Raw genomic sequence first — 13,994 nt, 5'->3', positions numbered from 1 at the left:
CGGTGCGATCGCTCTTCTGTGAGACGGTGCAGAACGTCAACCACCCGTCCAGGCCAGTTTGCGTTCCCGCGTCCTTTGTGGCAGACTGTCGACGATGGATGAGCTTTTCGACGTCTTCGAGGACCAGCCTCAGGCCGTTAGGCCTGCGGACGGAGCTCCCAAACGAGCGAAGAAAGACAAGAGCAAGAAGCGACAGGTCAATGGCGACGTGAAGGAGGACGGTGCTGCTACGGAAATCCCTACGGAAACCCCTGAGGATGTTGAGATCACGGATGCGCCTGCCGTCGAAGAAGAAGCCGATGAAATGAAGGAGGACGAAGAAAGCCCCGCCGCCGACAACAACAGTGAACAACCGGATGCGAAACGCCCGCGCCTCGAGAAGGAACCGGAGCCTGTGGTAGCGGACTCATTCGAGACGGAGCAGGAGCGCGAAGTCGCGGGATCGGCAGGCCTTCAGGGCGTCAACGATTCTACCTCTGTCAAGTTGTCCCACCAGGTGCGGCATCAGGTCGCCATCCCGCCGAAGTACCCATACGTGCCCATTTCCGAACACAAGCCGCCGGAGACCCCTGCCAGGGTGTGGCCATTCACTTTGGATCCTTTCCAGCAGGTCGCGATTGCATCGATCCAGAGAGAAGAAAGTGTCTTGGTTTCAGCTCATACTAGTGCCGGAAAAACCGTGGTCGCCGAGTACGCCATTGCGCAGTGTTTGAAGAACAACCAGAGAGTCATCTATACGAGTCCGATCAAGGCATTGAGTAACCAGAAGTACCGAGAGTTTGCCGAGGAATTTGGAGATGCGGGCTTGATGACTGGAGATGTTACCATCAACCCAACAGCCACTTGCCTGGTCATGACAACTGAGATTTTGCGGTCCATGCTGTACCGGGGTTCCGAGATTATGCGCGAAGTTGCCTGGGTCATTTTCGATGAGATCCACTATATGCGTGATGCGAGTATGTCTAACCGATCTCCGCCTTAGTTTACTGGATACTGATCTACGCTATAGTCAGAGGTGTTGTCTGGGAGGAAACCATCATCTTGTTGCCCGACAAGGTTCGATATGTGTTCTTGTCTGCCACCATTCCTAACGCTATGCAATTCGCCGAATGGGTAACGAAGATGCACAACCAACCCTGCCACGTCGTCTATACCGATTTCCGGCCGACACCACTACAACACTACTTCTTCCCCAATGGATCGGAAGGTATGCATCTTGTTGTGGATGAGAAGGGAGTATTCCGTGAGGAGAATTTCCAGAAGGCCATGAGCAGTATCGCCGACAAGAGGGGCGACGACCCGTCAGATGCGATGGCCAAGCGGAAAGGAAAGGGCAAGGATAAGAGGTTGAACAAGGGTGGCACCCAGGAAAAGAGCGACATTTTCAAGATTGTGAAGATGGTCATGCTGAAGAACCTGAACCCTGTCATTGTGTTCAGTTTCAGCAAGCGCGAATGTGAGAGCTGTGCTTTGCAGATGAAGAACTTGGCCTTCAACGACGATTCTGAGAAAGAGATGGTTCAGAAGGTCTTTGACAGCGCGATCGAGATGTTGTCCGAGGAGGACAGAGAATTGCCTCAGATCCAGAATATCTTGCCTCTTCTTCGCAGGGGTATTGGTGTCCACCATTCTGGTCTGCTCCCTATCCTCAAGGAGACGATTGAGATTCTTTTCCAGGAAGGTCTGATCAAGGTACTCTTCGCCACTGAGACGTTCTCTATTGGTCTTAACATGCCTGCGAGAACTGTCGTCTTCACAAGCGTCCGGAAATTCGACGGCTTCAGCCAGCGTTGGGTTACGCCTTCAGAGTTCATCCAGATGTCTGGCCGTGCTGGTCGAAGAGGTCTTGATGATCGCGGTATTGTTATCATGATGGTGGGTGAGGAGATGGACCCCGCCGTGGCGAAGGAAATCGTCCGTGGTGAACAGGATCGACTAAATTCGGCTTTCCATTTGGGTTACAACATGATTCTTAACCTCATGCGTGTGGAAGGCATCTCGCCCGAGTTCATGCTGGAGAAATGTTTCTACCAATTCCAGAACACCGCCGGTGTCGCAGAGCTTGAGAAACGTGCGTCCTTATACCCTGATTTTTCGAAAGCCGCTTGCTAATTGTGCTACAGAACTCACGGAAATGGAAGAGAAGCGTGCCAATCTCAACATTCCTGACGAAGGAACTATCCGCGAATACTACGACCTGCGTAAACAGCTCCGCAAATTCGGCGATGATGTGCAAGCAGTGATGAGCCATCCCGAGCATTGCCTGTCATACATGACGCCTGGGCGCTTGGTTCAAATCAAGCATAAGGACATGGAGTTTGGGTGGGGTATCGTTGTCAATTGGAAGCATCGCAAGCCACCGAAGAATTCGAATGAAGAGTACAACGATCATCAGAAACATGTGGTTGATGTGCTCCTCAACATTGCTGATGGAGATTCCGTGGGCACCAAGTCATTCGAGGACCTGCCAGCTGGCGTCAGACCACCCAAGGAGGATGAAAAATCCCGCATGGAGGTCGTGCCGGTTGTTCTCAGCTGTATCCAAAGCATTGCGCATGTTTGCCTCCGTCTTCCCAAAGACTTGAAGCCAAATGACACACGGAACAACCTAAAGAACACCCTGGAAGAAGTGAAGAAGCGCTTCCCGGATGGCATTGCCACTCTTGATCCTATTGAGAACATGGGTATCAAGGATGACGAGTTCAAAAAGACGCTCAGGGTAAGTATCCCGTACAATACAAAAGAAGTGACACTGTTGGCTAATTGACGTTGTAGAAAATCGAGGTTCTGGAGTCCCGTCTTCTCTCCAATCCCCTGCACGAGTCGCCACGTTTACCCGAACTATACAATCAGTACTCCGAGAAGGTGGATTTGGGAAACAAAATCAAGGAGACCAAGAAGAAGATCTCGGATGCTATGGCGATCATGCAACTCGAAGAATTGAAATGCCGTAAGCGTGTGCTTCGTCGATTCGGATTCATTAATGAGGCCGAAGTTGTACAACTGAAGGCGCGCGTTGCCTGTGAGATTAGTACAGGTGACGAGTTGATGCTCAGTGAACTTCTCTTCAACGGTTTCTTCAATAACCTTACGCCGGAGCAAGTGGCATCTGCCCTGAGCGTCTTCGTCTTTGAAGAGAAGACCAAGGAGACCCCTGCTCTGACACGGGAAGACCTCGCGAAGCCCCTCAGGGAGATCCAAGCGCAAGCTCGGATCGTCGCCAAGGTCTCCCAGGAGTCCAAGTTGGCGGTCAACGAGGAGGAATACGTGCAAGGTTTCCACTGGGAGTTGATGGAGGTCATCTTCGAATGGGCGAACGGCAAGTCTTTTGCTGACATCTGGTAAGTTTTAATGTCCACCATTCGCGGCCGTTTTTCTTTTCCGTGGTAGTATTAGATTGCTGACTGGTTTCCTTTTTTCCTAATGCAGCAAAATGACCGACGTCTACGAAGGCAGTTTGATTCGCGTCTTCCGCCGATTGGAAGAGTGTCTCCGACAGATGGCGCAGGCAGCCAAGGTCATGGGAAGCGAAGATTTGGAGGGTAAATTCGAGACAGCCTTGACCAAGGTGCGCAGGGACATTGTCGCTGCCCAGTCCTTGTATCTTTAAGGTACTGCTGCTACCTATCATTAGTAGTTCTTGTATCTATCTATCTTCTCCCTTGGGTCAGTTTTGTCCTCCTCATTTATCATCATCATCATCACCTCTGTTGTAAAGGATGGTTTGCGCGGTATGTCTGGGTGGTCGCATTTTTCTGGCGTCAGGCTTCCCAAAAAGGATTTGGCTTTGTTGTTCGTTACTTTTTTTTTTTCTTACTATCTGTAAATGAGATATCTCATTCCCTTTTTCATCTTACTTTTCCTACTTGCTTTCTGTTACCTGAGCCCATCAGATGTACACAACAATATTTCTAGACTACATCAAGAAGCGACAGTATCAATTAGGCTTCATACCATCACCATCCACTTCCATCTATCTAGACTAGTACCCAGTAGTACCCATGCCTCATAGTGTCACCTTCTATTTGAAATACATTTTATCCGTCTTCAAACGCAAACCCCGTACCCAGAAATCGGCTCCGTTGCTGCTCCATGTGCATATATGTGAGGGGAGTGGTGTTTAGGCACCCCAATGACACGATTCATTTAAAATGAAGCCAACGACCGGTAATCTTACCCCCAGTCTGTATTTGTCGTACGAACGACTGGGGAAATAGAAAGGTTTGTTAATGTTGCAGTCAGTGTATGTATGTTTTCTTTGTGCTTGGATCATGGTTGTCGGTGCTTGACACTGCTGGGCGTTGGCTTGGTTTGATTGGGATTATGGGTTGGTTGATTGGAGGCTTTACTTGGCCTGTGGTGTTGAAGAGGGAGGATAATATTGTTTTCTTGTATTACTTTGAATTTGGCTACGCTATTGTGCGGGTTTTGTGTAGTCATTGAGTTCGGTATGAAGATTTCCTGAGAGAGCCTTTCGCACTAGACTTGCTTTCAGGAGCAGCTCTCGGCGTGGTAAGTGACTCTCTATTACAGATGCTTTGACGATATATCAGGTCGTTCGGAGAACGAGATCTATAGTCACGGCGTCGTCGTTTGCAGCCAGAAAGCCATAAGAATTCTCTTGGGCCTGCCACGACCGGTTGGACAATAACCCCAGACCAATGGTCCAGACACGAGCAAGTGTCAGACCTGTCCATCGTCTACCTGTCAACCGAGTGGCTTGAGGGATAGTTCAATGAGAGTGTCTGGAATACGGCGAGGTTACCATGATGCTGTGTTCAGCGGGAATATGTTTCAGATGAGCGCATTCTCATTGCTGATTACCGCGAATGAGGCGTTTCGCTGGAAGTTACTAGGAAGTTTCATAGTGTTGGACCGTAAGCCCGCTCCGGGATCTTCTGGGTTCAGTATATGGGTTTGCAGTCGGACTAATCTTTTAGCCAGGCGTCGGATCAGTTCCAATGACGTATAGACATATATGCAGACTAAGGAGGCAGCAGAACTAAACCCGAGCAGTGTTGATAAGCCCCAGTTCCGGATGCCAGGGTAGCTGGACAACGTTAGTTCAATGTTCCACTAAATCAAGACCCCTAAGGATCATTTTCTGCAAGGTTGACCAGGTTACAGCTTGAGGATCATTCCTGCTCTGGGGTAAGGAGTGCAGATGAATGTCAATCTGGGGTGGCAGAAATTTGAGACTGCAGACGTAGACATAGTCACAACAGCGTCACAGGGTTAGCATGTAACCTTTTTCGAGAAGCACAGCATGTTGAAAGGATATTGCGAGCTTGGGTGAGCAAATATGAAAATATGAAAATGATGGTAGCATCAGGGGATATTGATAAATGGTTGGTCCCGTATCCCAAGACGGCCACGCGGTGGAACAGTCCGGTTGACTGTTTCAGTCATTGACAAGATGCTCCGTTTATCGGACGGTTTTAGAGTTGACGCTTGATGAGTTGGGGTCATGCGGACCTTGGGGAGCTGTAAGTGGTGCAGAGCAGGGCCAGGTTAGATGCAGCAGGCGCAAAGCCTGGGATAATATGGTTTTTTTGCCACAAATCAGGAGGGAGGAAGAGGGTAGGATTCCAAGGTGGAAATGGGTGGATCACATTGAGGCAAGTGGGTAAAGGGTAAAGGAGAAAGAGCAGTCACAGACTTTCAAGTCAGAGTCATGGATCCGCGAGAAATGCATCTCAGGCCCGCGTTGCCTCCCGCAACCCGCCTGTCCACCGCTTCTCGCTCAGTCTTTCTCTCTCTTTCCCCACCACTTCAGAAAGTCTCCCCTTCATCCTCCATCCTGCACTCCGTCTTTCCCTTGCTTGTTCGCTTTCCTTATCCTTCCTCCCTTTGATATTTTCCCTCGTGCTCCTGGCTGACCTTTGGTCCCTCCATCTCTGCTTTCCCCCCCGTCATCTCTCGCTACCTCTCTCCCTCCCCTCCCTCTCCCTTTGCCATCCAGCTGTTTGTGGTCATCATGAACAGCTTGGTGGCTACACCACCTGTGCCTCCTCATCACTTTTACGAATACTCCCGTCCTTCTCCCTCCCGTCCAAGTAAGTCTTGCCTTGGCTTCCTCCAGTGCATTTGATGATGACCCCCTTGTTATATGACCTTTGATAACTGACTGATATCAGTGTCTACTCCCATTCACACTCCCAACAACCGCAAACGGAAAGCCGACGATGAGAATGATCACGATGGTCGAATGTCAGCGTCACCTACCAACTCTCCCGCCTTGACTCCGAGAACCCTTCCAGTAAACCGAAACATCAAGCGTGCTCGTCCAAACGTCAGCGGACGGCCTCTCGCTCTCCCCCGACTGCTGGAGACCTTGGACACAGACGCTCTTCGGGGCATCCTCCGGACTGTGTGTGAGCGTCATCCAGGTTTGGTCGATGAAGTAGTCCACACAGCACCTCGACCCAGTGTGGCATCTGCCCTTCAAGTCCTTCGACATTACGAATCCGCCCTTCAGTCGTCGTTCCCACTCGGTGGCAACTCCGAATCAGATTATGCATACAATCGTGTCCGACAACCACTGGGAAATCTTCTAGATGCTTTGAGCGACTTCACTCCACACTTCTTACCGCCTCACGAGACGCAGTCATCTGTTTCTTTGAGTTACCTGGATGGTGCGACCGACATTATTCACGCATTGCCCCGTTGGAGTACACCACAGAACAACCTCGAGCGGGATTCCGCATACGACGAGATCTGCAAGGCTTGGATTCTGGTGATTCGGGAAGCAGCTAAGCGTGGAGGGGGAATTCAGTTACAGTATGGTGGTTGGGATCAGAAGTTGGCGAAGCACAATCATAACTCGGGCGGTAAACTGCAGGCAGCCGTCAACGAGCTGGGTTCCAGTTTGGGATGGATGCACAGACCGGATGCCCAAGGTTATGGAAGCCCAGGCGGCAATGACCTTGGGTCCATCCGGGAGCAACTCCTGTCGGGCACATACGGGCTCGGTACCCCCGTCAAGGTTGGGCCATGGTGAGCCGGTCAGCCATCGACAACCGCAATCCGCCTTTATCCTCATTTCCAACCATCACATCAATTTCGCGACACTCTCACCCGCCCTACAAATTTTCAGGGCTCTGTCCGAATCCTCGACCGTGCACGTCCACGTATGATACGATCACGACTACCTACTGCATGAACTAGAGTTGAGGGTCAGCTTGGCGTTTACTGTGTGCAAGCAAACATATTCTTTTTCGTTTATTTTCCATTTCCTCCTTTGTGTCATATCTCTGGACGCCAACCCCATGATTTCTAGATTGTCAGATCAAGGCCCAGGATCCTTCATTTCGCTTCAAAATTGCACCATGATCCTGCATTGTCACAGCCGAGCATGGTACATTCTTTCATTCCTTTCGATCATCATTTCCTTCCACTTCATGTGTTCTTCTTCTGTCTCGGCGATATATACTCGAACCGCCGTGGGAAAAAACCGCTTCATTCTTTCAGCCTAGCTGCATTTTCCTTGTCTTTGCCCTATCTTGTATACCCTTTACTATTTTCCCCATAATATCACTGGTGTCAGGTATATTCTTCTTCGGGTTTTGGGAGGCCTCTTTCATTTGGTGGGACGGGTTACACTACATGTCAGTAAAGCATAAGAACAAAAGGGAGCATCATTGTCCAGATAGTCACAATACCACGAGAACCAACCTCCCGAGCCGTCTCGGGTTATCAGGCAACTGATACTCTCGTTACATCCTTGTGCTATGATCATTCATCCTCCTGCTAATGTTCCACAATGGGGAAACCCACCTCGCACTGCAGATATATATTTTGCCTAACCAGTAACTCCCTTTAGATCAGGCCCACTTCATCGCCAACACTTACAACCGGTAGTACTATCCATCCCATAGTAGTAAAAACTCAATAGCAACTTTCAATGAAACAGACACCGTGGACACACCCCAATAACTGCGAAATTTACTATTAGTACATGGCTATCAACCAGTCTACCCGCTGGTACGCTAACCACGAATGCCGAAACTAACTGGCCATGTCAGCATGGGGGTCTACGTATGCACTTACGTGTTCGCAGACCGTCGTGCAGGATGAGAAATCAGGAATTGATGAAGTCAACATGTAGTAACCCTTGTCTTGTGCTTACTTTCTTAGGTAAGTATTTACATAGGCAGCTTCAATCAATGCTTATGCCTGTTTAGTACTTATTTGATCTTATTGGTTGCCCTATATGTATAAATATATATTTTGCTATTACTAGTGGTGATTGTATTCTCGTAGAGAAGAGATGGGATCCATCCATGGTTAGATCAGATATACAATAAATATGCAAGTAAAAGTATTGAAATTAGTCCTGTTATGTTTCGTGTTCCTTTTCCCCCGTTCATGACAATGCCTGTTTCACTATCCTGAACAACCACCCGGCATCTTCCCACCCGCCGCGAGTTCCGGGTTTCTCTTCGCTTATGGAAGCGATGTCTGACTCTGTGGCTATGGATATGGTGTCTGTTTCTTGGGAATGGATGTTGTCGTGCGTGAGAGACTGAGGGTCGTGATTGATGGCCCCTCCTGATGTTACTGCTGGTGGAGCGGTGGTCGCTGTTGTTGTGGAAAGTGGCCAGTCGTCGACACCAAATAAGGTCCATTCTACCATTCGGTCGATCCAGCTGCCTAGTCCGAAGCCTCGTTCACGGGTGAGATGCTGGAATTCTTGTTCGTCGATTTCGTCTTCAGAGGCAATGAGGGAGTCCGAAGTGGTTGTGAAGCTGAGGTTGTCTTCTTCATCTTCTTCTTCATCGGCTATGTTTGCCATCTCGGCGCGGATGCGCTCGTCCACGAAATCGGGGAGCATGTGACGGGATTGTTCTTCGATGGGGGTGTGAATGCCACTGCTGCTGGTCGTAGTGGGGTTTTCTTGTCTGCTGGAAAACCGGCTTATGTCGAGACTGGTCATGGCCAGGTCGGGTCTGCTGGATCTGCGGCTTGTTGGGCCTGAGCGAGAGGCTCGACGAGAGTAGGCGGCAGGTGTGGATATGCCGGATTGAGAACGACGGGCGCTGCTCCGTGAAGCCCATGACTGTTGCTGTTGCTGGCTGTCTAGATCGATTTGATGGCTGTCTGAGACGAGGCTAGTTGAGCTTTGGCGTTTCACGAGCCAGCTTTGACCCTTTTCTTCGCGGGTCGAGGATGCGAGGGCAATGCCTGCGCGGAGCATCCATTCTGTGTCTGGGTTGTGATGGTGGGCGGCGGCATCGGGGTGACGCCGGGAGGAGCGTGTTCTGCTTCGACGGAGCTCTTCATTCTGCTGGTGATGGAGTGGACTGGCCACGCTCCGGGACTGTAGATTGGTGTCGCTGGAATGGATGCGAGAGGAGCTCTTGCTTCGGATTTGGCGACGAACGCGGGACCCGCTACGGGAGTGAGAGTGGGATAGGACGCCTGGGGTTCCGGGGACGGAGAAACTAGAGAGATACGAGGTCCTGGTTGCGCTGGGGGTGCCGGGGGTTTCGTGGCGAGGAGAGAAGTAGTCTGGGGCATCGGTGTCGTCATCGTCGATGGGGAATCGAGGGTTTAGTGGAGATAGAGATACATGGTGTAAGGCGGGATATGAACGGCGTGATCGAAACCCGCCTTGAGATTGTGAAGACTGATGTTTGATGGGGAAGTTAGTGAGTGGGTTGTGGGTGGATCTGGGGTAAGGGCTCACTCACATCCATGAGGGCGTTAAGGACCACACGGGTCACCGGAAGATCTTTTGCGGGGAAGTATTCGAGACAAATGAGGTGGGAAGATTGATGGAAGATGGAGAGAGGGCACAATGGGCTATTAAACCCAGATCGTGATGATCGTCGGGGTTGGAGGAGAAGATCGAACCACCTTCGGCTGGAGCTTGAAGGGGGCGCCCGTGCGCGGAATGGCATGTGAAAATGCGGGCATTCAATTTCATGACTTCCGGACTCCAACAACCTTTTGGGGGGGGGGGGGGGGGTGGTCTTGAAGACATTGATCTCTTGCTTACAGGTTAACTAGTTATAAGCTTAATTGAGGCAAAGCATGGTTGGATGAAAAAGGCGTTAGTGTCTCGTCATCCAGTATCTATCTAACTGGTCGCTGCTATCTGTTGTCCGTTATCGTGACCCCTTCCACATTGTTGACTAGTGTCTAGTACCGCACTATTCCAGCTTATGCAGTCTATTGAGATTAATCGTGAACATCAGAGCTCCACTCTGAGTGTAGTTTATTTGACTTGAAATCCACATCGATTAAATAAGTGTATAATCCCCTACCAAGCAACTCGTGTGACAGTATATTTATAGTGACGCGAAGTGGTGCCACTTACTGCATTTGGTTGGGACTCGACCAAGTAAATCGGGTTGCCTGGATAATCCCAGTATAAATCAGAAAATCTCCGAGTAGGGCAGCAACAAGATCTGGGGCTTACCGAATCCAGCAGATCATCGAATCATTTGATGAGTTAGTAAGAATCTGCCTCACCTTGACTTCCTGATAAATGATGGGAGAGAGTGAATGCCATCCCCACACCGCCCGGACCAGCCTTACTTACGTTGACGATCAGCCGGACTGGACTGGACTGGCCGGGATGCTCTCCACGTACCCAATCACTCTGCCCTGTCAACTTGTCACTCCTTCATCGCCATTCCCTCAGCCCATCATTGCCTCTCTCTTGCCTTCCCGCTACGTATTTATTTCCTCCGATTACCCCCTCCCCTCTGCCAAGCACTCACTTTCATCCCAACTTGCCACAACTCGTCTTCATCTCTCTAGCTGCTCTTCGGAGTGTGCCATTCTGTCGTTCTCCAACCCCGATCTTCTCCCCGCTCCCTAGCGCCCGGCCCACCATGGCTGAGGAGGCAAGTCGGCCTCTGATAGAGCAAGAGCCACGACCGATCTCGCCTCATCGCTCCCCAACGTCCATTGGCAAAGCTTCCCATCATTCAGATTCGGAGCCGGGTCCGTATGAGCTATCCTCTGAATCAACCCCTCTCCTCGTCCGTCACGATGACGATCTCCTGGGATACGGCGGGACCGGCTCCAGGAGGCCGTCGTCTGTCCGACCTCGAAGTCTCTCCTCCAGTGGGACGCTCAAGAATCGCCGTGGACGTATACGATGGCCGATCTTCTGTGCTCTCCTTACTGTGGCTGCTGTAGTCGCCATCCTCATATTCGCCTTTATCGCCCCAGCGGCCGTCAAGGAATACGCCAAGGAGGCGGTGGTCTTTAAGCCCACCAATGTCTCGATTGAATCAGCCACTGCAGATGGCCTTCAAGCTCGGATACAAGGGGACGTGGTGCTCGATGCGCGGCGCGTACACAAGAAACCAGTGCGGGACATTGGTCGTTTTGTCACTTGGATCGGAAGGGAGGCCGAATCCGGCCAGTCGGAAGTCGAAATATATCTCCCGGAGTATGGGAACGTTCTTCTAGGCACGGCCAACCTGCCTTCCGTCAAGGTCAACATTCAGAATGGTCATGTAAACCATGTCAATTTCCTGGCAGACTTCGTGCCTGGGGACTTCGAGGGAATCCACAACGTGGCATTGGATTGGTTGAGTGGAAAGCTCGAGAAGCTGACGGTCAGAGGAACAGCAACCCTTGATATCAAGTCGGGACTCCTCAGCCTGGGCCAGCAGCTCCTTTCCGACTCCCTCACCATTGAAGGTTGGTTCTCCTATTGTTTAGATTCGTCGTATAAGCCCCTAACTCAAACTTAGAGGGCGACTTTCCTTCTTTGCCCGCTGTCAACATCACGAATCTCAACGTCCATGATGCGGAAGACCCAGGACAGCAAGGCGCAATGGCAATTGATGCCTCAGCCGCTGTCCAGTTTGATTCACCGTTCGCAGTGAACATTCCTCCACTGGGGTTCGAAGTCCTGGTCCCCAATTGCTCTCCAGGTGATGCCCCGATTCGGGTAGCCGCTGCTACGACTCGCGGGTTTCCGGTTACTCCTGGCCAGCCAACATCAGTTGATGTCGCCGGCATGATTCAAGGTCTCTCTGAGGATCTGACCAGAGTTTGTCCAGGAATGAAGAGTTCCCCTCTGGATTTCCTGGTCAAGAGCTATATTCATGGAGATGGAACCACTGTCTATGTCCGTGGGGCGGATCCGCCTTCTCTAGCTACTCCCGGATGGGTTGTAGATATTCTCAAAAGCGTGACGGTGCCGCTGAGTTTCACTGGGCATGCCCTTGACAATCTCGTCAGGAACTTCACAATGTCGGACGTGCATTTCACCCTGCCAGATCCCTTTGCGGAACCCGATTCTCCAGAATCACAACCGACGGTATCTGCGTTGGTGAAAGTGCTGATTGGGCTGCCGAAAGAATTGGGACTTCAGTTGGATGTCCCCAGGGTCCGGGCTACTGCTGACGTTTATTACGGTGGCAATAAGCTCGGGATCCTGAACTTACGGAAATGGCAGGCTGCCAACTCGACTCTGCTCGATGATGTTGATGGCTCACCAGCGCTATACGTCGACTTCGGGATCAAGAAAGCGCCGCTTGAAGTGACGGATGAAGATGTTTTGACCGACGTTCTTCAAGACTTGATTTTCCAGGGGAAACGGGTCAAGCTAGATGTTGCCGCCAGTGTAGATGCCGAAGTCACTACGGGGCTGGGCACTTTTGCTGTTCGTGAGATACCCGCGCAGGGTGAGATTGTGGTTAAGCGTAAGTCATATCTAGCTGACTCCCCTGCCTATCGACTGACTTTCTGTAGCCCCATACGGTGGCTCTTTGGACGAATTAAGCCCGCATATTGCATCGGTAGAACTTGGAGCTACTACTGCCTCGTCTCTTCTGGTGAAGGCTCTGGTCAACGTGACCAATCCCTCGCCGTACTCAGCATCTGTGCCATCGGTAGATTTCCTGCTTCTATTCAATGGTTCTAGAGTCGGACACATCACTGCAAAGGATCTTACCATTACCCCGGGCACCAATGATGGTCTCCCCGTGGACCTCACTTGGAGCCCACTTGTTTTGGATGGGGAGACAGGCGTCGCTGCTGGCCGGGAGCTGCTCTCCAAGTATATTTCAGGTAAGCTCGAGAGAGCCTCTTTTTCCACTTCCGATTCCTAACCATAGTCGCAGGATACAACACAACTGTTACAGTACGGACACATGAGGGAACCATCCCGGGACTACCCAAACTCGGGAAGGCGCTGTCGAAACTAGGGCTCGAGGTCCAGATTCCTCGGGTACCCGTGCCTCATGCCCCGGGTGCCGGGGACGACCCTGATGATGACTCAAAAGGGTTCATCCAAGGAGCTACGGTATTATCTACTTTCATAGATATCGTCTCAGAACATGGCACATAAACCACTACACATTACGTTATCATAACCATAACCATAATCATGACGAGGCATTTATTCATCCACGGAGCGCGCGCTCCGTTCAAGACAAGAGGAAGACTAACTTGCGTGAGTGCTGCTACTAGATGCACCTCTGGTCATCCACGGCCGAGTTCACACTGTCCTCACCATTTCCCAACACCACCATTGATATCACTTCGGTATATGCGCAGGCATTTTACGAAGGCGACGAGGAAGTCGGCACCATCGACTACCGGGTGCCGTTCCCCGTGCCGCCGGGTATCTCAGTCACACCCCGATTGCCTGTGGACTTGAACCTCGGCGGTATTGGTTATGATGCGCTGAAGAAAGCGCTGGGTGGCACTCTAGGATTAGATGCCGTGGCGAAGGTTGGCGTTCAGATTCAACACTATCGGGATATAGTGTTTTATCATGGAAAGGGGATTAAGGCGCGAGTCAAACTTTAGGAGTCTATTCTATTGCTCTTTTGGGTTATTGTTTTCATAAGCGGGCCTGAATAATTTCTCATCCAATCTGAACCGGCGTTAGGAATAATAGAACAGGCGTTTTGACGTTGGGGTAATTAGGCTGTGTCTTACTTGGTTTACTGGACTGTTCGCTAGGATACGGATGACTCATTTGCAATACAGAATTGAGTATTATTGGCTTTCAATGAAAA

The 13,994-nt window shown here is 50.8% G+C and overlaps 5 protein-coding genes across 5 annotated transcripts; 4 read left to right on the top strand and 1 right to left on the bottom strand.

Moving 5' to 3' along the window:
• Positions 1–11: 11 nt before the first annotated feature.
• BO87DRAFT_330685 (ATP-dependent RNA helicase MTR4) lies at positions 12–3,933 on the top strand. Its single transcript, XM_025620311.1, has 5 exons — positions 12–956; positions 1,010–2,071; positions 2,124–2,719; positions 2,776–3,341; positions 3,430–3,933. Exons 1-5 carry the CDS (start codon positions 95–97, stop codon positions 3,608–3,610), a joined length of 3,267 nt encoding a protein of 1,088 aa, XP_025481939.1. The 5' UTR covers positions 12–94; the 3' UTR covers positions 3,611–3,933.
• Positions 3,934–5,977: 2,044 nt separating this feature from the next.
• On the top strand, positions 5,978–7,000 carry BO87DRAFT_304197 (cut8/STS1 family protein; the record flags this gene model as incomplete). Its single annotated transcript, XM_025619272.1, has 2 exons — positions 5,978–6,056; positions 6,138–7,000. 2 exons carry the CDS (start codon positions 5,978–5,980, stop codon positions 6,998–7,000), a joined length of 942 nt encoding a protein of 313 aa, XP_025481938.1.
• Positions 7,001–7,134: 134 nt separating this feature from the next.
• BO87DRAFT_239557 (uncharacterized protein) lies at positions 7,135–7,527 on the top strand. The gene has a single exon (XM_025618829.1). It carries the CDS (start codon positions 7,269–7,271, stop codon positions 7,473–7,475), a length of 207 nt encoding a protein of 68 aa, XP_025481937.1. The 5' UTR covers positions 7,135–7,268; the 3' UTR covers positions 7,476–7,527.
• A 678-nt stretch (positions 7,528–8,205) lies between these two features.
• On the bottom strand, positions 8,206–9,889 carry BO87DRAFT_330680 (DUF3984 domain-containing protein). Its single transcript, XM_025620310.1, has 2 exons — positions 9,693–9,889; positions 8,206–9,628 (listed from the first exon to the last, which is right to left on the bottom strand). Exons 1-2 carry the CDS (start codon positions 9,696–9,698, stop codon positions 8,366–8,368), a joined length of 1,269 nt encoding a protein of 422 aa, XP_025481936.1. The 5' UTR covers positions 9,699–9,889; the 3' UTR covers positions 8,206–8,365.
• A 669-nt stretch (positions 9,890–10,558) lies between these two features.
• On the top strand, positions 10,559–13,994 carry BO87DRAFT_374809 (uncharacterized protein). Its single transcript, XM_025622874.1, has 5 exons — positions 10,559–11,661; positions 11,715–12,671; positions 12,721–13,038; positions 13,092–13,273; positions 13,441–13,994. Exons 1-5 carry the CDS (start codon positions 10,842–10,844, stop codon positions 13,780–13,782), a joined length of 2,619 nt encoding a protein of 872 aa, XP_025481935.1. The 5' UTR covers positions 10,559–10,841; the 3' UTR covers positions 13,783–13,994.

Source organism: Aspergillus neoniger (assembly GCF_003184625.1).
Source record: "Aspergillus neoniger CBS 115656 unplaced genomic scaffold BO87scaffold_9, whole genome shotgun sequence".
NCBI lineage: Eukaryota > Fungi > Ascomycota > Eurotiomycetes > Eurotiales > Aspergillaceae > Aspergillus > Aspergillus neoniger.
This window is presented reverse-complemented; position numbering and strand designations above follow the sequence as displayed.

Excerpts from the sequence above, each read along its gene's own strand:
- BO87DRAFT_330685 (XM_025620311.1), top strand. The coding sequence starts at position 95 with ATGGATGAGCTTTTCGACGTCTTCGAGGACCAGCCTCAGGCCGTTAGG. Across the intron at positions 2,072-2,123 it reads TGTCGCAGAGCTTGAGAAAC|AACTCACGGAAATGGAAGAG; the intron begins GTGCGTCCTTAT and ends ATTGTGCTACAG. Across the intron at positions 3,342-3,429 it reads AAGTCTTTTGCTGACATCTG|CAAAATGACCGACGTCTACG; the intron begins GTAAGTTTTAAT and ends TTCCTAATGCAG.
- BO87DRAFT_239557 (XM_025618829.1), top strand. The coding sequence starts at position 7,269 with ATGATTTCTAGATTGTCAGATCAAGGCCCAGGATCCTTCATTTCGCTT.
- BO87DRAFT_374809 (XM_025622874.1), top strand. The coding sequence starts at position 10,842 with ATGGCTGAGGAGGCAAGTCGGCCTCTGATAGAGCAAGAGCCACGACCG. Across the intron at positions 12,672-12,720 it reads GGGTGAGATTGTGGTTAAGC|CCCCATACGGTGGCTCTTTG; the intron begins GTAAGTCATATC and ends GACTTTCTGTAG. Across the intron at positions 13,039-13,091 it reads GCTCTCCAAGTATATTTCAG|GATACAACACAACTGTTACA; the intron begins GTAAGCTCGAGA and ends CCATAGTCGCAG.